This window comes from Hermetia illucens, chromosome 1, assembly GCF_905115235.1.
Source record: "Hermetia illucens chromosome 1, iHerIll2.2.curated.20191125, whole genome shotgun sequence".
In the NCBI taxonomy this organism is placed as follows: domain Eukaryota; kingdom Metazoa; phylum Arthropoda; class Insecta; order Diptera; family Stratiomyidae; genus Hermetia; species Hermetia illucens.
The window spans coordinates 44,429,281-44,455,465 of record NC_051849.1 but is presented as its reverse complement, the minus strand read 5'-3'; the positions used below and the strand labels follow the sequence as shown (position 1 = coordinate 44,455,465).

Sequence of the window (26,185 nt, the reverse complement as noted above, 5' to 3'; positions counted from 1 at the left end):
ACACTTCAAGAGCATCGATGGCTGTTTTGAGGGAACACTTTCCAGAGCGCCTTATCTCAATTAGAGGCTATTTGGAATGGCCGGCACGCTCTCCCGATCTGTCCCCTTGTGATTTTTTTCTATGGGGTTTTTTGAAATCCCGTGTTTATGTGAACCGTCCAAGAACCCTACAAGATTTGAAGACCAACATCCAAGAAGAAATTGCCAACATAACACCTGCTATGCTAACAAGAGTCATGACAAACGCCAGAAATCGGTTTACCCAATGTATGGAGAATGGGGGACGTCACCTAACAGATTTGATCTTCAAAACAATGTAAATAAAAACTTTAGACATGTACCTACATTATAAAAAATAAATAAATATTTTCCGATGCATACAATAGTTTTTATTGAGTTTTGGAGAAAGAAAGTTATGCTGCCGCACCCTGTATAAAACCTTTACTGCAATTACGGTGTACGTCCCCCGAGTTGTACTATAAAACTTCAATCTTGAGCCCACAACGAGTTCTGTCAGCGATATGACCACAAATACAACCACCATAAAGCTGACACGAATCTGGTGTCGGATTGTTACTGGCGGCTACCGCAAGGCGACGTAGTAACTGGTTTCTGAGAGGATTTTGACTGCAGGTCAAGCACCACCACAATTGCACAGTGAGTCCTTGAGGATTTAACGTTAGCACCTGTCTTGGAGACTTAATCCTACGGTCTTCTTAAGACAAGGATGGATTTTGTGACCATAATCAGAGCCCCTCTGAGACAAACAACAACGGAACCAGTCTATACCAAGTGCATGGCTTAGCATTCATACTAGCAGATGCAAGACCTACCTAAATCTTTACCGAACTAAGGAGTACGGCACCCGTGTTGAAACGCAACACCACGCCGAGGCCCGAAGGTGTCTTCTCGCTTGAGGATCACCAGCAACCCCCATGAAGCTCCCAGTAGGGGCCAACCGCAAACAACCGAGTTGTACTCATATACGACAATTCTCCCGAAGTATATGAGTCCAGGGGCTACCCGGTTCCCATGGTACCAGTATACCCCTGGTAAGCTTTCGTGGCCAATTACCACTTCAGATGAGTCCCTATGCAGACTCGGGTCTGATCGCCATAATTAAGCTTTGGAGCATTCGCCAACTGCATCACGGCGGCAAGCCAATGCGATACAGCGTTTCTCGGTGCCACCACGTGGAGGTTCTCCTCGGCCACTTGGTTTTCTTTTAGCCGACAGGGTTGCCGCCCCGCCTTCCTCCCCGGAGGTTTCCAACAGATTGGAAAACGATGCTTTCTTTAAGCAATTACCACTTCCTTATTCCGATCACATCGCCCACCGATGACAGGCCTGGGCGCCGACCAAGTTCTTTGCTCGAAATAGTATCAGACGAGAGTACCCCGATGATACGTCTCAAACAGTCAATGGCACAGGCTTTGAGTTTTTGAGTGAAAGTGGCGGACACTTTTCATATACTAATTCCATATAGCAACACAGAAAGAACGTTAGCACAGAATAGTCGCAACTTGATCTTAGTGTTGAGATAACTGCACTCCTAGATTTTTAACAAAACGGTAAATCGGATCTGGTGATGTTAATACGACGGCCAACATCCAGTTCGCGGTCGCCAGAATTCACGCTTCCTAGATTAACAAATTGATCGACGCTTTCGATGCTCTGCCCATTAATGCAGATAGAGATGGTACGGTATTCGTTAGAATGTTTTGTTCGTGTTTATCTTCCATCCCACTCTACTTGCCTCTCGTTCCAAATTCAGAGACGTTTGGCCAAGGTCCGTGACCCGGCAACAGTGGCGAAAGAGCAAAGATATGTCATCAGCATAGCCGAGGTGTTTGAGGAAAAATGTCATCGTCCGTTGAATTCCTCCACGTCCTCCGGAAGACCGCATGAAGAACGCCACCGATAATCAGAAAAAATAATATCGGTGGCAAGAAGTAACCCTGGTAGACCTTAAATTCCCCTGACATTTAACCTCGATACAGCATGTGAAATGAGGAGATAAATACTCCGCACACTGTTTCAAAATGATCCGTGAGGTGGTGATGCGGTCACCGCAGGACGATCCGGAGCGGAAACCCATCAACTCCCTATCGTTCAAACTTTCCATATGATCTTTGATGGGTTCGAGGATTATTTCAGATAACATTTTGGCGACGGCAAAGAGTTTGCTGATACCCTCCTATTACCACATTTAGAATCTTAACGATCATCTCCTTCTTCCACTCTCTGGGAAAAATCTTGAATTCCTAGGATTTCCGTATAAGTGGAAGTAGCAAATTTGCAGTAACTGCAGGTGCAGCGATGGATAGCTCTGCGCGGAGACGGCCGAACCCACCGGCTTTACTCCGTTTAAGTGCGTGACTGGTAGAGATAATTTCTCTTCTGCTTACAGGAACAGTCCGCATCCGCATGTAGCGGTGACTTACCGTTGCACCTACAAGAGACGGAACCTCAACGGATGTGATACGGTTGAGGACTGAAGTGAAGTGTTCTTTCCACAGCTTCAGCTGCTTCTCAGCGTGGATGAGGAGTCAACCGTTGACGTCCTTCAAAGGACTATCGAATGATTTGCGACAACATGCAGGCTCTTTCGTGATGCAGTATACACTCCTGAAATTATTACTGAACTTCCCGAGATTGTTCTCGGTTCTTGGTTCATCAATCGGCCTCTACGATTCCACATCCAGCCCGATCTTATGACACACCTACGTGTCGTAGCCGACGACCTGTGCACCACCCGAGAGAAGAGCATTTTCAATGACGTCCAATGTTCCATGATATTCTCAGACGGCTTTTCAGGGTACCTGGCGCCCGATCAGCAAGATAACTCTCCCGCTGTTGAGCTACAGCAGGATCGTACAAACCGTCGATATTGAACTTGATGGATCGCGGACGCAACAAGCGAGCGAATGTAAGCGACAATCAAAGGGTGATCCCTTTCGAGGCCGATATCAAAACCTCTCTTGAAATAACTCCTAAATCTACTACTAATCGTATAATGGCCAATCTGATTGCCTGTACGGAGTCGGTCAGTTGGAACCCAATGTCCGAGCAAACCCAGAGGTTTGTTCGAAGTTAACATTAGATTTTATTATTGCCGCTTCGAGGGTTCCTTATTCTTTTTATGTCAGGAACTTCACCAGAATTGCCTCAACGGGAATTCGTCTGTTGAGGGTTTTGATAATGTTTTCAATAGCTCGGTTTCCAAGTCCATATTATAGGTTAGCTGCCTCCATCCGGTATGCAGGCACCACTCTGGAGATCTCTGCAGTGCTTGTCGGTAATGATATGATCAATTCTAATTTCGAAACCATTCTGAGAAAGTAGGCCTTAAAGTGTCTAGCAGGAATTCGGATTGAACTCTAGGAAATTCATCTACCCCTATGTGTGTGTTTGAAGTGGTGGAGAGGCGAAGCCTCTGAGCACTCAGACCTTAGTGGTCCATTGTACTCGATTCCCCCGCCTAACGGAATACCCCGGATTCGTTTATGTATCGTAGGATTTCCGTTAGTGGATGGGATCCTACCCGCTGCAGTTGGAGCACATCAGCACCATAAATCTGATGTCTGATGCGTCGATAGGCAGGGCACTCATATAGAAAATGTTTCGTGGATTCCGCTTCTTCATTACAGGATGGACACGTATCATCTTGGATAATTCCTATTCTGAACATATGCCCACCTAGTGAATTATGGCCAGTCAGAATGCCCACAATACTTGCGCAAGTCCTCCCCGCATTTCGACAGGATAAACTTTGTGATATATTTGTTTGGTTCTGACAGGAGAACTTTGCTCTTTCTAGCAGCATTAAGGGAAGCTTGTTCCCAGTTTTTAATAACAGAATCAGCCAATGCTACCGACACCCGAATTGCTGGTTCCGGTCCGGGCAGGGAGAAAGTTGAAGCCTCCTTTGCTAAAGCATCCAAGATTTCATTTCCCTCTACACAGCAATGACCACATACCCAGAAAATTCCACCGTATTGAATCTATTATAGAAACAGAGTAGGTGTCTGCATTCCTGAACGATTTTTGCAGTGATCAAAGTACTACTCAATGCCCTCAATGCAGCTTGACTATCGCTACAGATTGCGATGCGCCTGCCCTTCAACCGCTCGTCAATTATCCAGGTTGCCACCCGTAAAATCGCATACACATCAGTTTGAAAGACCATTGTGTATTGTCCCAAAGGAAAAGCCCACTCGTTTTTATTAGCGTAGACTCCGGCTCGAGAACCATTTTCTGTTTTTGAGCCATCAGTGTAGAAGCCGTCAGTATATCCTGACAGGAATTCATCTGGTATTTCCCAGTTTTCTCCTCGTTTCAAGTTAACTCCATATCTTCTAACAAACAGATGTATGGGAATCTGAGAACTGTGCCCCGTGCGTTATTATCATAATCAGCGAGACTATGAGTCCCCATATCATGCCAGACTAATGTATTATCAGTCACCACCTTGGCAGTCAGATCACCCATCATCATCAAAATGCCACCTTTACGAAGGGTCTCACAGTCAAAGTCCTGTCAGAAACTGGCTTGCAGCCTTACGTGTACCTTACGAAAGCCAGCAGTAACAATCCCATACCGGAAGGCTTTCGAGAGAACGAAAGTGCAGTGCCTTAAAAGGAAGAGGAGTATTCTCTACAGTCCATCACACTTCTCATAGGCTCAGAATATCCAGCTGGAGGAGTCTATACGATTTTAAGGGAGCTCGAAAGTCATCAAATGGAAAGTGATTCCATTTTATTCTAAAAATTAATTATTATAATTGTATTAATTAATATAAAGCCACTCTGAACGAGAAGCATGCCAAAAGATAAACGCTTCCTTACAAGGCAAACCAGTTGGATCTACGCGGGTCACTTAAGGAACTATGTGTTTGCGCGAGTGGGGTCATGAATTCAGATTGAATGGACAATACAATCATGGTTTTAGTTTAATTAACTTAACATATACTCATTGCATTGCAAAATCACTAGGAAAATCGCTCGGAATTGACGGACAGGCTAACAGAAAACAAGGATCTTTCTATTATGTGTCCCCACAACAACTTAAAAACCGATGAGAATTTCATTTCATGTGACCATACCCTCAGAAACCTTACCGCATTAAAGCTATCAATCGATCATGAAATCTAAGATACATTTTTAAAGCTGTCCAACTTAAATCTGCACCCAACCGTTCAATACGACGACTATTTTCAAAACAGCCCAACCATGGACCGCATCTTCACAGCAGTTCCCATGTTTCAGGTCAGCATCTTCTCTTATCCCAACCCCGATATCAGCATAACAGAGTGTTAGGTTGATGCAGCTATCGCCAAGAAGATGATTGAACTGCAAGTCACGGTAAAAGCCCTTTTGCTCAGTTTTGCGTAAAAAGATAAGCGACTTTAAAAAGTTATGACGTGCCCGACGTTGCAAGAAAAGATGCATTTGCGAGCGGAAATCTTAGTGCAAACGAAGCGCTGTTTCTTGTTTTCTGTCAAGCCGATAGCACTAAGTATCCGCATAAAGGTAGATTGGCTGTCGGAGAAGAAGAAATATTATATACATTATAGCACGTCGTAAATCATTAGACGCATTACGTGCCACACATATAATTTGTAGCCGCACTGAATATTTAGGCTGAAAAAGAGATAAATGTTTTATGTAACATGTCCTATAAAGTATTTATAATCAGTAAGACAGTCACGCTTTTAGCGGCTTAGTAGACGGCAAACGTTTTAAAGTAGGTAGAGTTCCTAGTGTCGCTATATATTAGGATTTATCGGCAACTTTGCACTTGATCTGGGTGAAATACAGAATTTATTCCTACTTGGTCGACATGTCGAAGTTCTAGGAGCTTATTGCGGTTGAAGAATGTTCTCAATCGCTTTAGAGTAGGCTCTCCTGGTTAACGGTCCTAATTCAGTTTTTATCCTTGATTAAAAATATTAGTCCACGCAGTCATGTTAACAGTTCAAAGGTACCTGGGAATCGGTATTTTTGAAACTTCCCTCAAAACAATAATCTTGCATACGAAATAGATTACTTTACATTAAAACTAAATGCAAATAATAGAACGATTTCCCTTTTGTCCCACTACATTAATATAAATTAAATGGAGCGATAAGCCTTCGGTTCAGAGCTTAATTGGTCTCATACCAGCCAAAACCTTAGTCCCCTGAGTCCATCAATCATCCATATATTTGGAGCCACCAAGACCAGCAACCCAAGGTCGTAGAGAAAAAATCAGGACCCGTGGTGAACGTTATGCGACGAACGGGGCCCGGGGTGAAAATTATCCGGGTCTATGGTGAAAATTGTGCAAGCCTCCCCACGAGTCCCCCGGCCTGGCGGAAGCCGCCTTTTTCCACCTAGCCCTCATCAGGCTTGCAGCAGCCGCTTTCGGTTATCAGAGCCAGTTAGCCCTTGCGACAAAACCGTCATGGATTTTTGATTGTGGGTACCTACCGAAAACAAAGAGTGGTCCGAGGAACAGAACGTTTGTAGATCTTAGTTGATTAAAATAGATATTTGAACTCCGCACTTCGTGGCAGTCTCCGCTGCAAGCTGACCACTTCAGATTCAAACCTGGCCTGATGATGGAAAACACCAGCTCTTCCCATTTAGCGCTCTCCCGTCTCGTTGTTACTGAGTTTTGTTTGTCTTCGGGGGCGTCGATGGACTAGCAGATAGTACCCGATACCACCCACGATGACACCAACAGGATTAAGGGGCTCATCCCATGTGTCGGATAGGTTGAAAAAATTACTATAAACGCTCAAGATATCAATGAATCTATAGTGAGAAATTCGTATTTGTATCTTTATCCAATTCTTCACAAAATATTTCTAAAAAACGCGATAAAAAATGGCCTTCACACGTGATAACCCCCTTAATGGCAGGCTGTTAGCCTATATTGACAGAAAACGCACTTTCATTATTGGCCAACAGCCAAACACACATTTATCCCGACTCTCTTCCCTTTGCCTCTGGGTGCTATTTTGACTAAACTACATACGTACCATAGGTACAGCCTAACAAAAGCCACAGTTGTTACAACGTAATGCAACAACGAACTATCACTAAAAATCGGACCCATGCTGTTTGAAGGATTATCAGATGCTCGTACGCTCATTATTACATATGGCTATTGCCCACGTTTATGAAGCATTGTGCTCAACTTGCATACATTGTCCATCCCTTTCAATTGTTTCAGCGAAATCAAGGTGGAAACGCCCGACTATCCTTGCATATTTTTCCGCATATAGAGTAATTTTTCCAAGGCCCCTGGCTGAATGGTAAGCAAATGGAAAACATCTGAATAACCAATATATGTGGGGACGGTCAGTGTCAACGAAATAAACAAGGAAAATTTATATTACTAATCGAATCAGTATGTCAAAAATATAAGGTGTTCTGCTTGGACATCAAATTTCATAATGTCTAGATCTGGGTAAGAGGGTTCAAAAGGAGTTAAGGCTGTTCTTAGAGATTAATCCCTGGAGATGTTCCTTCGTGAGTTTGTTGTCTTTTGAACTGTAGAGTATATTGAACGTAGGAGCAGAAGGGGTAGAGTAAGATCAACCATGGAGGCAAGGTTATCCCAAAAATCTAATAACTAGCCGAAAACCTACAGCTCAAAGCTTCAGGTATGAAAAGTTTTGTGTATTTCCTATGTAAGAATATTTGAGTGTACATACACGCTTCTGTGTTAGTCAGGCTCGGGAATGAGAGAGTCTTTTGGACAATTCAGTCCCTCTTGCGTCATGTGTCTTTTATATGTGGTGGGATTGCAGCAGAATCTGAAATAACAAAAACAAAACAAACAATAAAATCAGAAAACCACGATCGATATTCGCGATGTTACTATCGCCGCATCTACCGGTCCTTCTAATAGGAGCTCCTATTGTGTATACTGTAAGCTTTACGAAGAGTTAGGAAAAAGGGGTGGAGGAAACATAACTGACAGTTAAAATAATCTTCTTTTTCTTCAGCCTTTGTCCCGTTCACAAGCGGGGTCGGTTTCGCCATTTGGCTCTATCGAATGCCTGATTTGGGTGCAATCTCTAGGCTTTTAAATCCCTATCCAGTGTATCAAGCCACCGTTGTTTCGGCCGGCCTTTTGGTCGTTTACCATCGACTTTCATGTTTAGATCAATCTTGACAAGTGACATATCATCGAAGACGCGTCTCTCGCAATTTTTCCACTATGGATGCAACTCCATAACGATCGTAGATATCCTCAGTTCGGATGTGATCAAAACGTGTCACGCCACTAGTCCAACGCAACATCTTCGTCTTCATCACCGCAAGACGCCTTTCATTGTCTTTTGTAGTCGGCCAACACTCAGAACCATAGAGAGCGAAAGGATGGACTACATCACGGTAAATTTTAGATTTGAGACGTTCGTTGATACTCGATCACAAAGAACACCAGTTGTGGAACGCCACTTTATCCAAGTTGCGTTAATGTGTGAAGCAATTTCATAACGCAGTTCTCCATTGGCTAATAGCTTTGACCCGAGGTGTTTAAATCGCTCAGTTCTGGGCAGATCACCGCCACTGTTTTATGGGGATCGGTCGTCAAAAATTCAGTTTTGTTTAGATTCAATCTGAGACCGTGTTGCATGAGGCGATCATTCCATTTTTGGACAAGTTGCTCGAGATCATTTTTGCTATTAGATGCTAGGAAAACATAATCTGCATAAAGCAGTGTGTAGGGTGCTGGACGTTGGATATCCCGTGTGACGGTGTCCATAACTAGAACAAAGAGGAGTGGTGAGAGGGCGCTTCCTTGATGAACACCAACAGAGACACGAAGCGGTTTTGATACATCTACTTCGAACTTTACTTTTCGAATCGTGGTAGAGCAATTGAACCCAGCGCACGAGTTCTTCTGGCACTAAGTGTTGTCGTAAAATAATAATAAAGAACAAGTCAGGAAACCGGAAGCTGGACGCTTCAGGTATGAAAGGTTTTGTATATTTCATTTTTAAAGACATTTAAGTATGAATTTGTCCCACTACTACGTGATATACGTATAAATTATGTGAGAATATCCGCTTTCAGGTGATATTAACATTCCAAATCTTAAATTTCCAAAGAAGTGACAACTTTGACCTATTATAACTTTGTTAGTAATAGTGCGATTTCGACCAAATTTGGTAGGATCAAGCTATATATTATAGCTTACATTGCTAGGAACTTAAGGGGCGTTCCGCAGCTAATTACTGAAAATTATAGTAATATACTATTACTAACTTTATTTAAAAGGATATCGGCATGGAAGGTATTTCGGAGCCTAACCCCTATATAGTGGCCTCTTGATTTTTTCAGAGTTTTCGGTTGGCAGTTTCTGAGAATGGCCGCATTAAATAAATGATCATTTTCGACCCCCCGAACTCCCCGCCTTTCCAACAAATGCCGAAACTAAGACCAGCTTTGGAAAGTACTAACCGATACCTTTCATTTGATACCCCACATGACTATATTTGGTAAAAAAAAATGTAAACCCCCTTTTGCATGTATGAGAACCTCCCCTTAAATTCGACGTAAAAAGATGTAACTCACTGTGCCCGTGAGTGTTTACAGTTCACACCTTTTCACCAAATTCGGTGTCAATCCCTGCTACAGTCCCCGAGAAAAATGCGTGTCACCGACAGACAATAAACCGATTTTAATAAGGTTTTGTTTTACACAAAACCTTAACAAGGGCTGGGGAAAAGTATATTCTCCATGAATGGAATTTTAATATTTCACTCAAATGTCAATTATTCTCGTTAATTATGACATCAGTATCATATTTGTATGGCTTAGGATGCTGTTAATTTCGCGCGAAATTAATAAGTTTGAACTGCTATAACTTTGACACTAATAGTTTGATTTTCATAAAACTTGCGTAAAGTTAAACATGCGTATGTACGATATTGCCCTCTATGCCGGTGCAATTTATTACTCCTAAGAGGAGTTTTTCATTCAATTTCTAAAAGTTAGTAATATACTATTAGTAAGTTTGTTTGAGCAGATATCGGAATGGGACGTATTCTGAGGCCTAGATTTCATCTGAGCGCATGACCCTGATTTTTGGTTTGAATTTTTGGGTTGGATAGTTTCCGAAAATGAGTCCTGTCTCACTTTAAGTGAGAGCATTTTAACTCCTTAGTTACGCACTTTGCAATTCACGTCAAAACTACTCGTAATATCAGATTCAGAAAGTTGAGACCTTTCATTCTATACCCCACATGACTATATTTGATTTACATGTATGGGGAGCCCCCTTTAAACTACACCCAAATCTATGTCACTCACTATATGTATATATGCATGGGATTTGATAGTTACCATATGTTCACCAAATTTCGTTCGGATCGGTTTAGCCGTTTTGGAGAAAAGTGCGTGTGACAGACAGATAGGCAGACAGTGAATCGGTTTTAATAAGGTTTTGTTAATAGTAGTAAAGTAAGGCAATTACCTGAAAGTAAATAATTAAGTAACTATTAAAAAGAAAAGGAAATAATTAAATAGCTTACAATTAAAATAATCAAAATGTTCAGCATACTAAATTGATAAAAGCTATTGTAAAAATGAAGATTCAAAAACAATTCACAATGGAGCGAACCGAGTGAATTTAATATTCAATTTTTCATTATTAAACCTTGCCATAGAGCTCAATAGAGGACCGTCCTCTAGGAGTGATATGGTAGATATGTATAAAAGAAAGATTTTTATTAATTATCAACAAGCAATTGAAAAAAACATGTCAGGAAACCGAAAGCAGGACGCTTCAAGTATGAAAGTTTTTGTATATTTCTTTTATAAATACATTCGAGTGTACATAAGCACGGAGCACGTAGTATATGCATATATTATGTAAGAATATACACTTTCGGGTGATAATGACATTCAAAGTTTTGAATTTGCAAAGAAGGGGCAACTTTGACCTATTAAAACTTTGTTAGTAATAAGGAGATTTCCACCAAACTTGGTAGGATCATGCTCTTATGGCCTACATTGCTGCTTGGTGATGCTAGGTTGAACTTAAAGGGGATTCTACAGTCAATTACTAAAAATTATTGTAATATACTATTATTAACTTTATTTGAACAGATATCGGTATGTAGAGTGTCTCGGAGCCTAGGCACTATATAGTGGTAGCCTTCTGAATATACAGATTTGGGTTGGGTAGTTTCTGAGAATGGATCCGTTCAAAAATGATCATTTTCGACCCCCCTTCAACAAATGTCACAATTCGGGTTCGGAAAGTACTAATCGAAACCTTTCATTTGATACTCCATGTTTCAGCGTTCTTCTAAACGGCCTCTTCCAGTGAACTACCCTGCTTGGGCGTTGGGCAAGCTCGCGCACTAGCTCCTGGATGTTTAATTAGAGGACCGTGGTTGCTCTCGTTCCGGGTTGCCGAAACTTAACTTCGGAACGATGGGGTAATCAAACACTACTGAAACAGAAAACGCTAAAAGGTTAGGAATAATACTTACTTGATTGGCTTGGATTAAGTTAAAGAAAACACTCGCGACTCCACTTCAACAAACCTTTTATTTCTAAGCACAATATTCTATTTTTTTTCTTTTTAACAGTTTTTACTAATTAATTTCATAAGCGAGTTAAAGTAATTACCGCGCGAAATAAAGTGTTCTCGGTTAGAACACTTTAGCTCTGTTCAGAGGCTTTTTGACTACTCCAAATTAAAAGTAATGCTATTCTTTAAGTCACCTATGTTTGACCCTTCCGTGTTTACACATTGCTTTGAAAGTGTTCTTGTACACAACACAATAACACTTGTTTATTATTATAAATTTGGTTGTTGGCGGCAAATCGACACCTGCTGTTGCGCTGCGAATTGCTGACACGGAAGAAAGTCATGTCGAGGCCAAATATACCATTTGGTAAGTAACATGCTGATGCAATGGCGGAAAAGAATCTCGTGATGTCCAAAAAGGCCATTTGCATAGCATGTGACGTAACGACGGAAGAGGTTAAATGCGCAGGCAGACTGGGTTTCATGGGGCTAGCTCCAAAGATGCGGCTGCTGGAGAAAATCGGGTGAAATCGCTTAAACACTCCACATGAATATATTTGGTGTATGGGGACACCCCTTAAATTCGAGCAGAATGATGTAACTCACTGTTAGCGTCAGCGTTCACAGTTCCCACCTTTTTATTAAATTTGGTGTCAATAGCTACAACCGTTTTCAGAGATTTGATAATCCTTGCTAATAAACTTTTTTCGTTAATCGTCTACATAATTATTCAGAATATTAGTTTGGTTTCCAACAATCTTCTATTCTTATTAAGCCGGAACTATATTACAACAAACAAAACGACATGACACGTAACGAAACCCTGTAACAAAGGCAAAATATTTTTCGGTTATTGTGCAACTGTTACTTCAAAACCCAAGTTATTGATTTCACATACAATTTAGGCGTTTCCCCGGGCCTTTTATTTCTAAATGCTAATCAAAACATCGCTTTATTCATTTCAGGAATTCCTTCAAAACTTCTTTCGTCTTTTCGACTTAGACGGCGAGGGCTATTTGGCACACGATAAATGGGTAGAACACATCAAGGGTCGTCTAACGTAAGTCAGTTTGGGGAACTCAGGAGTCCCATAACAGTCATCCGTCAATTCATTTATTCATTTCTAATCCCAAACATGGTTGTCATACGTATGTATCTAGTTCTCATTTCATTAATCCACAAATTATCCTCACTTAAGATAGAATGTTAGAGCAAATGATTGATAAGCGTTACCTAAAGCAAGGACGACTTAACACATGTCACCTTTCCTCTGCTCAAAATCAGTGAGTCGACTAGTGCCAGCTAAATGTTGCTACGCAGCCCGCTTTCAGGCTACCACCCCAATTCAAGAAACTTATTGTCATAATCATTGACGAAATAAGGCAGCATAATGGGTAAGAATCTAAACCAGAGTCAATGCCAGAAACCGCATCTCCCATTAATTGAAGGATAGTCAATTTCATATTGAAAAGTTAAAAGATAATTTGAAGAAGATCGATTCTGCTCATACTTCTGTTCAGTCATGTTTGTTTACGAACGAAGACTCGAACCACCATATAAGATGATGACTTACGAGGTTCCTTCGTGGAACTTTGTAACCCAGATGTCGTATCGTTCATGCAGCATTCAGCCAACATCTCCAAAGTCCAAAATATTATATAGAAAAAAATTAATACCATTTCATAGTCAAATTAAACTATAGTGTGGAAATAAATTTACTAATAATAATAATTCCCGTAATTATTACTAAGTTCGGTTTATTGTGGATGAAATGGCCAGTTACTGTAACATGGGGATAAGTACTGCTCCTCCATCAATACACCCAAACTAAGTAAATTCGCCGGACTCGACGGTCTCCCCGCTTAGTTATTTATCGCTGCATCTGCAGATTTACTACTTCTACTCATACGAAAATCCTGGGAGTCCGAGGCCTTTCTCGGAGTGTGGAAGAAGGGGGATGATTGTTAAGATTCCAAAGAAAGGCACCCGTCTTGAGTATGACGATCAGAGGGGTATCTGCGTGCCATTGCGAAGATAATAAATAAAATAATCCTCAAAAGCATTAAAAAAAATCTCGAAAGCTTGATCGACAAAGAATAGGAAGATTTTGCTCTGGATCCTCCTGCACTGACCACAATGCGCGACATTTAGATATTCCCTGCACCTGCTCTTCATCAATTTTGAGAAGGCTTTCAATGACGTGAACAGGGAGTGGCGTGGAATTTAATATTATTAGAGCGATATATGATGACGCCAAAAATTTCGTGATGCATCGAGGTAAAATCTCAGCGGAATTTGAGGTCCAAAGCAGACTCCGCCAGGCTTGCATTTTGTCACCGATATTATTTCTTCTTGTTATTGATGACGTTCTTGATACTGCCTTGTCTAAAATCGGGAAATGCAGTTACCTCAATAACAAGACCAAGTTGAAACTCTTCTGTACCTATGCTCCTTCTAGGTTGCTATATGGGAGTAGCACATGGAAAGAGGGTTCTGGAGCCGGAGTCTACCTCTCGAATAAAAACGAGAAGTGGGCTTTTCCTTTGGGGCAATATGCAACGGTTTTTCAAGCCGGAGTTTATGCGCTCCTAAGGGTGGCAAACTGCATGATTGACGAGCGGTTGAAGGTCAGGCGTATCGCAATCTACAGTGACAATCAAGCTGCATTGAAGGCATTGAGCAGTCCTTTGATCACCTCGAAAATCGTTCAGGAATGCAGAAACCGTTTGAACTGTATGTCTAGATTCAATACGGTGGAACTACTCTGGGTACCTGGTCACTGTGGCCTAGAGGGAAATGAAATCTCGGACGCTTTAGCGAAAGAGGGGTCAATTTCCCATATGCCGGGATCGGAGCCAGCAATTGGAGTATCAGTAGCATTGGCTAAATCTGTTTTCAAAAACAGGGAACAAGTTTCCCATAATGACAGATGGCAGAGCCTAAATGCTGCTCGACACACAAAACTTTTCCTGCCAGAACCGAACATACGTACCGCAAAGTTTATCCTGTCGAAAAGCAGGAGGACTTGCAGGTGTATTGTGGGCATTCTGAGAGGCCATAACACACTAGCTGGGCATATGTTCAGAATAGGAATTACCGAAGATGATACGTATCCCTCCTGTAATGAGGAAGCGGAATCCACGCAGCATTTTCTATGTGAATGCCCCGCCTATGGACGCATCAGGCATCAGATCTTTGGTGCCGATGTTCTCCAATTGCGACGGGTAGCATCACATCCACAAACAGAAATCCTGCGATACGTTAACGAATCCGGAATATTCCGTTAGACGGGGGAGGCGAGTACAATGGGCCAACACGGCCTGAGTGCTCAGAAGCGGCAGCTTCTCCCCCACCATATACACACACACACACACAGCACATGGAAAGTGACCACCAGTGTCACCAGGGTACCCTCATCTGATAGGTCAGACAGTGAGGAGGGGAGGCTACGCCATGAAATGGAATCCACTGTCTCAAGATGGCCGACGAGTGGGTCGTCGCACGAGCACTTGTTGTTAAATAATAGAGAAGGAATGCGACCGTCTCAATAAACCCAGAGGGTTAAAACATATCAGTAGATGTGGTTAAAGCATTAAACCCCACCAAGGGGTGAATGGCAACCATATTAAAATAAAATAATATCAACCAACAAAGCACCCCTCTGGACTTACTTAGTTAATAATAGTAGAATTTTCATGAAACTGCACTGTACCATGTCTTACATTGTGTAGGACGAAGTTTTGCAGTAGGTGTCAATCACATGCTAACGGACTACAAACAAGTAGATGTAATGACGGTCTGCATTCTGAATTAAAAACCAAGGGCATAATCTGCAAACCACTGTGCAAATAACACCGGCCGAACTTACGTTTCACACCCCCAGGTAGTTAGGTAGGTATCAATGGCCGTTGTGGCTGTGGTGCGCCTTTTGATGCGAAAAACTCCGAAAACCATAACTGCTATGATAAGTGCAAGGAGGCAGAGTCCAGCGACTCAGATCTTCAAAGTCAGGCTGTGCATTCACGAAAGAAAACAACTCCTTCACCCTGCAACGAGAGATCTCTTTGAGGTCCTCAAAGAATGGTTTCCCTAGTATCCGTAGTCTGACTCTAGCTAGAGTTGGGCAAGTGCAAACGAAGTGCCTGAAGATTTCTACCTCTTCCTCACAGTTTCGGCAATGCGAGTTGTAGAGTATGCAAAGTCCGACGGTATGGTTCCCTATAGGCCTATAGTGCCCCGTGCAGACCATCGATCGAATTTTGTTATAAGCGGACCAAATCCTCCTTGACTTAGCACAGGTGGTAAATCTTCGCTATATGAGGCCCGCGGCTGCTAAATATTGTTGATAGATCCACCCCTGAGAGTCGCAAGTGGGACACACACTGTTCCCACCAAAGGACTGCCTCGAGCAGAGCCCCGTCTAGCTAGTCAGTCAGCCCGTTCATTCCCTTCTATGTTCCTATGGCCAAGAACCCAGAGGAAGGTGACCTTGGTCATACCGCCCAGACTGCCAGCGCGTTTCTGCACTACCCCACCAGTTTGAAGGATGTCGCCGCTGAGTATAAGGCCTTAATGGCCACTTGGCTGTCGGCCAGAATGGCGATGTCATGCTTGCAGCTGAGATCATGGCCAGCCTTCAAAAGGTTTGCAGTATCAACAGTACTTCCGGTTGGAATACACTTCCGAATCTTAGGAGACCGTACGAGTCGTGTGTATCCGAGAAAATTTCTGCACCTGCTCCAGAGACCATCTTTGATCCGTCGGTGAAGAATACTATGTAATAGCCGCAGGTCTTCCAATCTGCCCTCGTTGGAAAGCTCACTGCAAAGTTTCTTGTGAAGTTCGCGTGTACCACCTCCGCGGGATATTCCTAGAGCTCCCATCTAAGATGCTACTATGGCCGTAGGGTTTCGCTGTCCAGCATCCAGACTCACATAGTCCGACAGCACTACACGCTACAACGTATATAATGTTGAGGTCCAGGGAAAAAGGTGTAGGAGTACTCTGCCGGGCAGTACTACGGAGCCCCGATAGCACCTGCACACGCGGTTGTTTGAATCCTATTAAGATTCATTCTATCGTACTTCTTGCTCAGTGCCTACCACCATACAATAGTATCGTACGTTAGGATGGGACAAAGAATGGGTGTATTCATCTGGAGAACCGACCATCCTCGGCCGGAGACCCCATTTCTTTGCAAAGGTCCTCTGGCAAGTATAAAAGCCTATACAAGTCCTCTTAACGCGAAGTTCTATGTTCGATCTCTAATTTAGCTTCAGATCCAGGATTATACCCAGATACACATGACAGACCCAATTTGCAATTATTTTCGGACAATCAAATGCAAGTTGGGGAATTAGAGAAAAGTGACAAAACTAGTTCACTTCTGAAAAATTCTTGCAGTTTCTTACCATCCGGTGTGACACCATTAGCGGAACAACCAATCAAGACTAATAAATCTCTGGTTATGCGACTACACCAGAAGGTCGTCGTCACTTCTAAAGTCCTTTTACTTGTTCCTACAAATTTCGCACATTTGTTATGCTCCCCAGACGCATCTTGTCATCCCGGCTGAATTGGACGTGCAGCATCACCTTTCCCAACTTCCTACAATCATGTAAAGTGCTTGTTCTGTGCGACTCACTAAATAACACAAACCAGGTAAAATGGTAGTTGCACGTTGTTAACATTCTTTGGGGCTCTTGCACTTGTTGCAATCATGTCTACCTCAGCGGCAACAACAACAAATACCGACATGCTGCTATCGCGCGACATCTAAAAAAGATAAAACGATGCCCAAGACGAAGAAAAGTAATTCAACATTATGAGAAAAAGATCGCCGGGCAAACATGCTGCGAATTAAAATGGGATTAAAGTCGCCCTGGCCTGCAAGAAAGGAGCACGGCGATGATGATGATGACCGTGGCGCGCGGATTTCCAGCGCCATTGATACTTATCCTCTCGCTGGGCCGCGCAAGATAAAGATCTTGAGAAATTTCGTTCTAGGCTTTTATCGGCTACATTTCATGTCGTGTACCCAGCATCCTCCGGGCTTCCTTGAGCACAGCTGCTGGACAGTGTATGGTGGCGACTATGGAAGGCAAGTTTTTGAAATTCGCATGTAGGTTTCTTATGAGCGATAAGATTACCTGATCTACTGGCCAAGGTGCTAGTACCATTTCTTATCTAATTCAAGATATTATTGACCGCGAACTAGATCGCTCCGATGCACTGGAAAAATTAGAGAAGTTAGTTCACTTTTTTTTGGATTATTTTCACTAAAGGTACAAGAACCAGGTTGAACAGCGGAAAGGTATCAGATGTGATTTGTTACTATTGAAACGGCTATCCTGCTGGGAAGCTATTCTGCAGCAAGATTGAAGTTTATTAACCTGCACCATTGCGGTTGTCCTGATTCAGTTGAGAATGCAGAACTTTCATACTTAATCTTCATAAGCAGGTGGCATTTGAATCAATACATCGTCAACAGTTCCTTTCATTGACCTCAGCATAAAGTGGTTTTAAGTGAATTTGTATCTTCATACTCACATTCTAATTATGCATTTTTGTCTCTTTCAGGGAAGACAAGCAGATCGACTTTGCCGAACAGCTCGAGTCTGTGGCTTATGTGATCTGTGGGGACGAAAAAATTACGTACAAGGAATTCTGTGAAATATGGAATGCACCCGGGGTAAGTGAACCTTGTTTGAGTAATCCGCGTATCTATCAATCACTTTGCTCAACAGATACTAGATCAGCTCTATCGCCTCATAGACGTGGATGCGGCAAATCAGATATCTACGAGTCAGATAACGGAGTTCATTGCACACTTAACGAATTCGAGGTAAATTTCAGGGAAATCCTTTGATGGAAAGAGCCAGAATCCGCGCTTTTTTCCTGGTAACCGCTAAATTATGTACTGAATCAGCTGTAAATCATGTTTCACATCGCTTAAAATCTAATCATCACCTGGAGGCATACCCTGCGTGAGAGACCCAGTCGGGCAGGCGGGCGTGCTCGCGTTAATCTTCTGCACCGTCAAATCGTCTTGCACCTGATGATTAAATGCATCTGCTGAGCAATTGAATTGAATTTCCAAGTCATTTCGTTGATTCAGCGAAAAGATTTACGAACTCTTGCAGTCTAATCGCGAGAAACATGTAATTATTTGTACGCCTGTCACAGAAACGTTGTGTGGGTTGTGATCCGATTAATAGGAAACTGCTCTCGCGGCGCTATGTGTTTCGATTGCTTTTCGAAATACAACAAGACGCACAACACGGGGTATTGCCTAAGAAAGAAAGGCATCCATAAATTTGTAGGGTCTTGTCAAGAAATGAGAGAAATGTATTTACGGATATTTTACCCGCAAGTTTATGAACCTCAGCGTGATCAGCACATTAGTCAAACTGTCGAATTTTCGAAATATTGATTTACAGTTTTTATGACTTATTTGAATTTTCGCCTTTAAATGGTAATATTAATGGCCTAGAATTGAATCTATTTGTATTGGCTCGGTCTGCATTGTTTTCGAAAATGACTACCATATTGTAGGATACAGCATCTATTAAGTCATCGGGTATCGACTTTAGTAAGGAGCTTCTGACATCCCGGGTTTGTCAACGGCGCAACAACCAGTATCCAGTCTAGGCCTGCCTTAATAAGGAACTCCAGACATCCCGGTTCTGCGCCGAGGTCCACCAATTCGACATCCCTAAAAGCTGTCTGACGTCCTGACCTACGCCATCGCTCCACTCAGGCAGGGTCTGCCTCGTCTCCCTTTTTTTTCCTACCATAGATATTGCCCTTATACACTTTCCGGGCTGGATCATCCTCATCCATCCGGATTAAGTGACCCACCCACCGTAACTTATTGAGCCGGATTTTATCCACAACCAGACGGTCATGATATCGCTCATAGATTTCGCCGTTATGTAGGTCACGGAATCGTCTATCCTCATGTAGGGGGCCAAAAATTCTTCGAATGATTCTTCTCTTGAAACCACCAAACTCCCCCCCCCCCCCCCGCCCTCAGTCCCTGAGGAATACACTGGCAAGGTCATTTTCTTGTATTGCATTTACATCAGCATCGCGGATCACTTTCTCCAGGGCCTGGTTAAAGAGGACGCGTGATAGAACGTTGTTGATGTCGAATGGTCTTGAGAGTGATCATGCTGCTTTTATCTGGCCTCGCACATTGGTCAGGGTCAGCCTATTCAGTCTTATCAATTTCGGGATACCGAATTCTCTCATGGCCGTGCACAGTTTTAAACTGACTATGCTATCATAGGCGGCTTTAAAGCCGATGAAAAGATGGTGGAACTGATGTCCACATTCCAACAGTTTTTCCATCGCTTGCCGCAGAGAGAAAATCTGATGTGTTGCTGATGTTCCTGGAGTGAAGCCTCTTTGGTATGGGCCAATGATGTTCTGGGCGTATGGAGCTATCCGGCCTACCAAGATAGCGGAGAATATCTTATAGATGGTACTCAGCAACGTGATACCTCTATAATTGCTGCACTGTGTGATATCTTCCTTTTTATGTATGGGACAGATAATGCCTCGTTGCCAGTCGTCAGGCATTGATTCGCTGTCCCATAGCTTGAGCACAAGTTGATGAACCACTTCGTGTAACTGGTCGCCTCCATATTTAACCAATTTGGCTGTAATTCCATCGGCTCCTGGCGACTTATGATTTTTTAGCCAATGAATTGCACGGACTGTTTTTCCTAAACTTGGTGGTGGCAGTATTTGTCCGTCGTCTTCAGTTGGTGGGACCTCAAACTCGCTGATGTTCTGGTTGTTCAGTAGCTCATCAAAGTACTCAACCCATCGCTCTAATATGCCCATTCTGTCGGAAATCAGATTTCCCTCTTTGTCTCGGCAGGATGAGCATCGAGGTGTATAAGGCTTCATCCTGCTGACTTGTTGGTAAAACTTCCGCCCCTGGTGCGGTTGCTCCCTGTAATTTTCTAGTTCACATACTTGTTGGTTCTCCCAGGCTTCCTTTTTCCGTCTGTGAAGTCGCTTCTCCGGTCGACGGAGTTCGTGATAAATCTCCGCGCGTGCCCGCATTCTTTGAGAATGCAACATTACTCATTATGCAGCATTCTTCCGTCCCGTTGCTAGCTTATATTCATCGTCAAACCAGCCGTTCCGACTCTTTTCGCGGCTGGGGCCAAGTATCTTTGTGGCCGTATTTATGATAACGTTCTTCAGGTGATTGTGAAGATCATTTGTTGATGCTTCATCTCCAGGATCTCTGTTGACTAAGGCATTTCCATTTCCCTCTTATAGGTGTCGCGGAGGACTGTGTTGTGGATGGCTTCAGTGTTAACTCTCACCTGTTTGTCAGAGGGGATTCTAGGTGGTATTGTTATTCTAGCTCAGAGCACCATGCCAACGAGATAGTGATCCGAGTCTATATTGCCCCCCCTCCCTATATGTTCTGACATTCATCAAGGCTGAGAGGTGCGGCGTTCGATCAACACGTGGTCAATTTGGTTGAAAGTGGTCCCATCTGGAGAGGCCCACGTATGTTTGTGGACCGCTTTCCGCGCAAACCAGGTACTTCCAACAACCATTTCGTGTGACCCTGCTAATTGAATAGTCCACAGTCCGTTATCATTTGTTTTTTCGTGTAAGCGGCTTCGTAACATCGGTTTTCCGTGTAGGGTTGTCAGCCCTACCAAACCCCCAACCTGGAGGACCAGTTGGTACAATTTGTCCCGTTTTTAGGCGCGGGAGATTCCTTCTACGTCTGCAGCTTTTCGTTACGAAAGAGCTCCCAGCGGTCACCACGTGGAGGTGGAACTAGGGTTTGGTAGTAGAGCTGTTGGTGTTGGTTCAGCAGGCATTTCCCAGGTTTTATGCTCCATCGTGGGTACCAATTCACGTTTCGCCCTGGGACCTATACTACCCTTTGACCACCCAGGCGTTGACTCATTATCCCAAATCTTTAGTATAAATAGATGAACTGCTTAGTATAGTTGATCGCCTCCATATTCAACCAGTCCGGCATTAATTCCCTCAGTTCTCGGCATGATTCTTAAACCGTCGTCTTCGTGGCAGAACCTTCAACTTCTTGATATTCTAGTTATTCAGCACTACATTCAAAAAGTCAACCCATCGCTGCAATATACCCATATGATCGGAAATCAGATTTTTCTCTTTGTCTCAGTTGGATGACGCTCGTAATGTATATGGCTTCTCCTTACTGACTTTCTAGTAAAACTTCCTCGCCTAATGGGATTCCTCTCTACACTTCTCAAGTTCACAGATCTGTTGGTTTCCTAGGCTTCCTTTATATATTTATGAAATCCTTTCTCTGCTCGACAAGGTTCGTGAGAAGTCCCTGCGCGTGCCCACGTTTTTTGATATTGCTGCGTAGCGTGGTATGCAGTATTCTTCCAATGCATTGTTAACTAAGAGTCATCATCAAACCAGCTCGTTGCGGTGTTTGAGCCTCGAGCACCACGCCAACAAGATAGTGTTCCGAGTCTATATTAGCCTCTCAGTAGCATTCATCAAGGCTGAATGTGGTCCCCTCTGGAAGGACCCTCAGTAGGTAGGCTGTCTGGTCAAAATTTTTCTTCCACAATGGTGGACCGACAGACTGTATTTGTGTGTGTATGAAATGAGTGAGAGACATAGCCTCTGTGTACTCAGTCCCTAGTGGTCCATTCTACTCGGCTCCTCCGTCTAGCGGAATATCATGTATCGCAGGATTTCCGTTGATGAAGGTGATGCTACCCGGTGCAACTGGAGCACGTCACCAACAAAAAGAAAATATCCTATCGTTCCCCCTTTCCTCATTACAGGAGGCTATCATCTCTTTCCTCTTCTTCTGTCGGCGAGACTGTTTGATAGCTGTTTGGCGGCAGCTAGTTTATCTACATCCTAATCTTAAGGAAACCTTCAACAAACCTGTCAACATTGATCTTTCCAATATTTCATTTAACCTTTACACGTTAGAATGCTAGGAATAATTTTTAATTACCCTGAAAGCCAGTATATTGGTGGTGACTAGTTATCCTGCTAGAAATATTCGTACTAAATCTTAACAACTTTCCAGTATTTCAAGTTGCTAAGATTTAGTACGTCCTTGACTGTCACGATATTAGGGCCGAGGCTTATCTCTTTTGAGAGCTCATTCCTTGAAATATCTTTTAATAGGGACCCACACTTCTGTATTTCGAACTTCGTCTTTCAGAGCGTGAAGCCCTCCACATAAGGCAGATGAAGTCATTCTGCCAAACACTTGTATACTGCGGGCAGAATTAAAAGGGGAAAATCCACCTACTCTGAAATTGAATAATCAATCTAATTTTGCTAAGGTCTCTCTGGCTTCCATGAAAACTCCGGGCCTAAGGAGAATAACTCCCTTGCCGCGTCTGATGAGTTGCCTCTGACCTAGTACGAAACCCTAGCCCATGTAGTTCCGTATTTCGGGAGCTACTTTCTCCCTTTTTCAGTATTTGAAATCATTTTTTTTTTGTAGAAAAAAGGCTACATATTTTCATTAATATCTAAACAAATATTATTAGGGTGTCTCTAAATCGCGGATATAACAGAGCAGCAGGGGTTTCTAGATGTTTTCAAAAAAAAATAGCTGAGGACCTTAAAATCGGCAATAGCTGTATCCTTTTTCATCCTATATTTCATCATGGATTCAATCAATTTCAATCAGATTTAAATTACTACCTACATCCGAGTGGGGTCTGTAAGCTGAACTATTGAGATATCCTGCGTAAAAGAAAGCCTTATTAAAATTGGTTCACGGTCTATCGTTTGTTTTTTTTTTTTTTGAGGAAATGGAAAAAAACCACCCTTGACTAACCCATGCCCTGTAGAACCACCAACCACCGTGCCCCATGAGAAACTGGGTAAGATTATAATTGATTTGACTTTGCAATCTCTTCATCCACTCCTTGATGACAGAAATGAGCCTATGTGTCAACCGACCCTTTCCCGAGCGTTCCCAACGTTTTTATCATCTATTTTCTCTCCCTTCCGACGTTCTTCGTTTGCGATAAAATCATACTTACCAAGTAGCAACTTACAGTCGATGTTTTTTCACAAACATATTGTACGTGTTGCTTATAATTGAGCTTCGCGTCTATCATCTCTCCCCAATATTTGTTGCGCGACTTAGTAGTGATGATATAACCCCAGTTTGAATGTGGGCTTAACTTCTTCTACGGTGCCTTTTGATAAGAACTGCGTCCGTTTTCCCTCGTTATTTTCACACCAGAATTGTGCATGTGTACAACTCAGCACCTTCGAAATGCTTTGTGACTACAACCAGTGCTATGTAGTCGGCGTAACCCACCACCATGGTGTCCTCCGGGAACAAAAGATTAAGTGCATCATTTTACATGGTATTCCATAGCCTGGGGTTCGCCATCGGTATCATACCAGAGCCTCCGTCCTTGTAAATAGCTGTCGTCGATATCAGCAAGATAGGCGGGAATATCAATCTTCACCAGGGATTTTCGAATTAAATTCCAATTGCCTGAATTGGATGCATTTCTCACGTTCAGGGTCACCACCATGCAATATTTGCTGATACTACTCTTTCCATAAATTGCATCTTTGGATAAGCCAGTAACAAATTTAATGGCATCAATGGTTGATTTGGCTATACGGATCCCATACCGTCGATCTCAAATGCCTCCTTGGTTCTCAACAACCGGTAGCAATCTATTATACCCACTCTAACATTTTCCCCACAGAGTCCAGAAGACATATGGGTCTGTAGGAGGGGTGGGCCACGTTTTGGGTAACAGTACCAACTTATGTCGTTTCCATGCTGCAGGAAATATTCCCTCGGATATGCACGCTTCAAACAACTCAGCGAACATGTCCAGTTTGGATTCACGGCAACCTTTAGGGCGTTACTCCGTCAAGGCCCGTGTAGTTCGTCTCTGGTGATTACTGGAATCCCCGTTACATTCAGAGGTCGCTGAAAGCGCCCCCTCTTGCTGAGAGAATAACCCCTGGATGATTTTCAGTAACAGGATACATGAACTGCGGAGATGAACGGCCACCAGAATGCCAGTGAAGGGCTGACAAAAGTCAGGTCACTGCCTGACTCATAGTAGATTGTACAGTTTGTCGACCGCACGCCCATATTGCCGCTTCACCAATCAAATCTCTGACCCATACTCCACCGGGCTCACTTTCTATAAGGTTCATTTATAATGGCAATTTCATCTCAGATTCGTAGGTGATATGCTCAAGTAAGTCCTGAGCGACCTTGCAATCAGCGGGGCGAACCAAGTTTTTTAGGCAAATTATGTAGTAAGTAAGTAAGAATCTTAGCAACCTCTAGCTATTACAATAAAAAATATATATACAACTAAATATTTTCATAGTTTACATTATCAGTATATATAATTGCGACAGATATCACTTCCCGATCATATTAATATCTTATCAATTTCTCCCTAAAGACCACGGACCGGTTTCGATAAATGTTCTCTGGAACATTTAGAGATGATCTTCCGGCGCACTGTTGGCAACGAAAAGGAAATCCGACGAGAAGAATTCAAGAAAATTGTTACATCAAAAAACGTACGTTCCCAATCATCGACTGCTACATATCGAACTACTATCCTTACTCTATAATTTTGTAATCAGATACGCAATCTCCTTTACAGCCATTCTTCACGGAACGCGTGTTTCAAATATTCGATAAAGACAACTCGGGCACCATTTCGCTGCAGGAATTCATCGATGCTGTGCATCAATTTGCCGGACAGTCGACCGAAGATAAGATAAAATTCTTGTTCAAAGTTTACGATATCGATGGTAAGAAATGAGAGAGATATGTCATCTCGATCCGATATTTTATCTGAAACACTTAATTACAACAAACGAGAGTATCTGCAATGTAAATTGGAGAGATACGTACATATGTGTATCGAATCGGAAAATCTGCAAAGAGCTATCGGTAATTTATATTATCTTTACGCACAGGCGACGGTCTTATCCAGCATCTTGAACTGCAGCATGTTATCCGGGCATGTATGGAGGAAAATGGGATGCAATTCTCGGAGGAGCAGGTTTGTATCGATTTATTGGCTAATGTATATAAATCAGTTAATTTTTACAACTTTCACTATGCGAAAACAACTTAAGAAATTCGTTACACTTAGCAAAGCTCAGATAAAAAATAGTTTGTTGATTTTTTCCTAAAAATGGGATCTATTTTTATTAGTAGATGTGTAATTCGACCATTAGTTGTACCCTTTTACAGTATACAATCAAGAAAATTCTTAGGTCTCTTTTATTATTTAAATATTATATTTTACGAGTTTATATCTTAGCTGTTATGTGAACTCAGGAAATTGGAATTTGAGTGAGAATAAAGGGTATTGTTCAGTCTCTCAGAAAGGTGGCAATCTCTCTTGCGGATCTAGCTTTTTACTGGTCTTGCATTCCTTAACGACATATACTTTGTCCCATGTGTCTTTCCTCAATGTTGTGCGGTGCTACCATCGATTTCAACATTGCGCTCTTCATTTTCTTCTTTCTGGGCGTTTCTGCTTCTTTTGCGTACTCTCCCCAGCGTACCGAAAACAGTCTTTAAGACGGTCTTATATAGCTCTTCTTCAGCCTGGACACGTTACATTAGGGGGATCCT

General features: G+C 42.6%; 1 protein-coding gene across 4 annotated transcripts in view; it reads left to right on the top strand.

The window, feature by feature from the left end:
* LOC119646545 (NADPH oxidase 5) overlaps positions 1 to 26,185 on the top strand; it is a 103,561-nt gene that overhangs the window by 63,740 nt on the left and 13,636 nt on the right. For all 4 annotated transcript variants that reach the window (XM_038047020.1, XM_038047019.1, XM_038047018.1 and 1 more), the window contains exons 3-8: positions 12,504 to 12,598; positions 18,118 to 18,229; positions 18,285 to 18,382; positions 24,993 to 25,113; positions 25,200 to 25,350; positions 25,519 to 25,604. In XM_038047020.1, the coding sequence (XP_037902948.1) occupies positions 12,504 to 12,598; positions 18,118 to 18,229; positions 18,285 to 18,382; positions 24,993 to 25,113; positions 25,200 to 25,350; positions 25,519 to 25,604 (663 nt within the window). The remainder of the gene's footprint in view (positions 1 to 12,503; positions 12,599 to 18,117; positions 18,230 to 18,284; positions 18,383 to 24,992; positions 25,114 to 25,199; positions 25,351 to 25,518; positions 25,605 to 26,185) is intronic.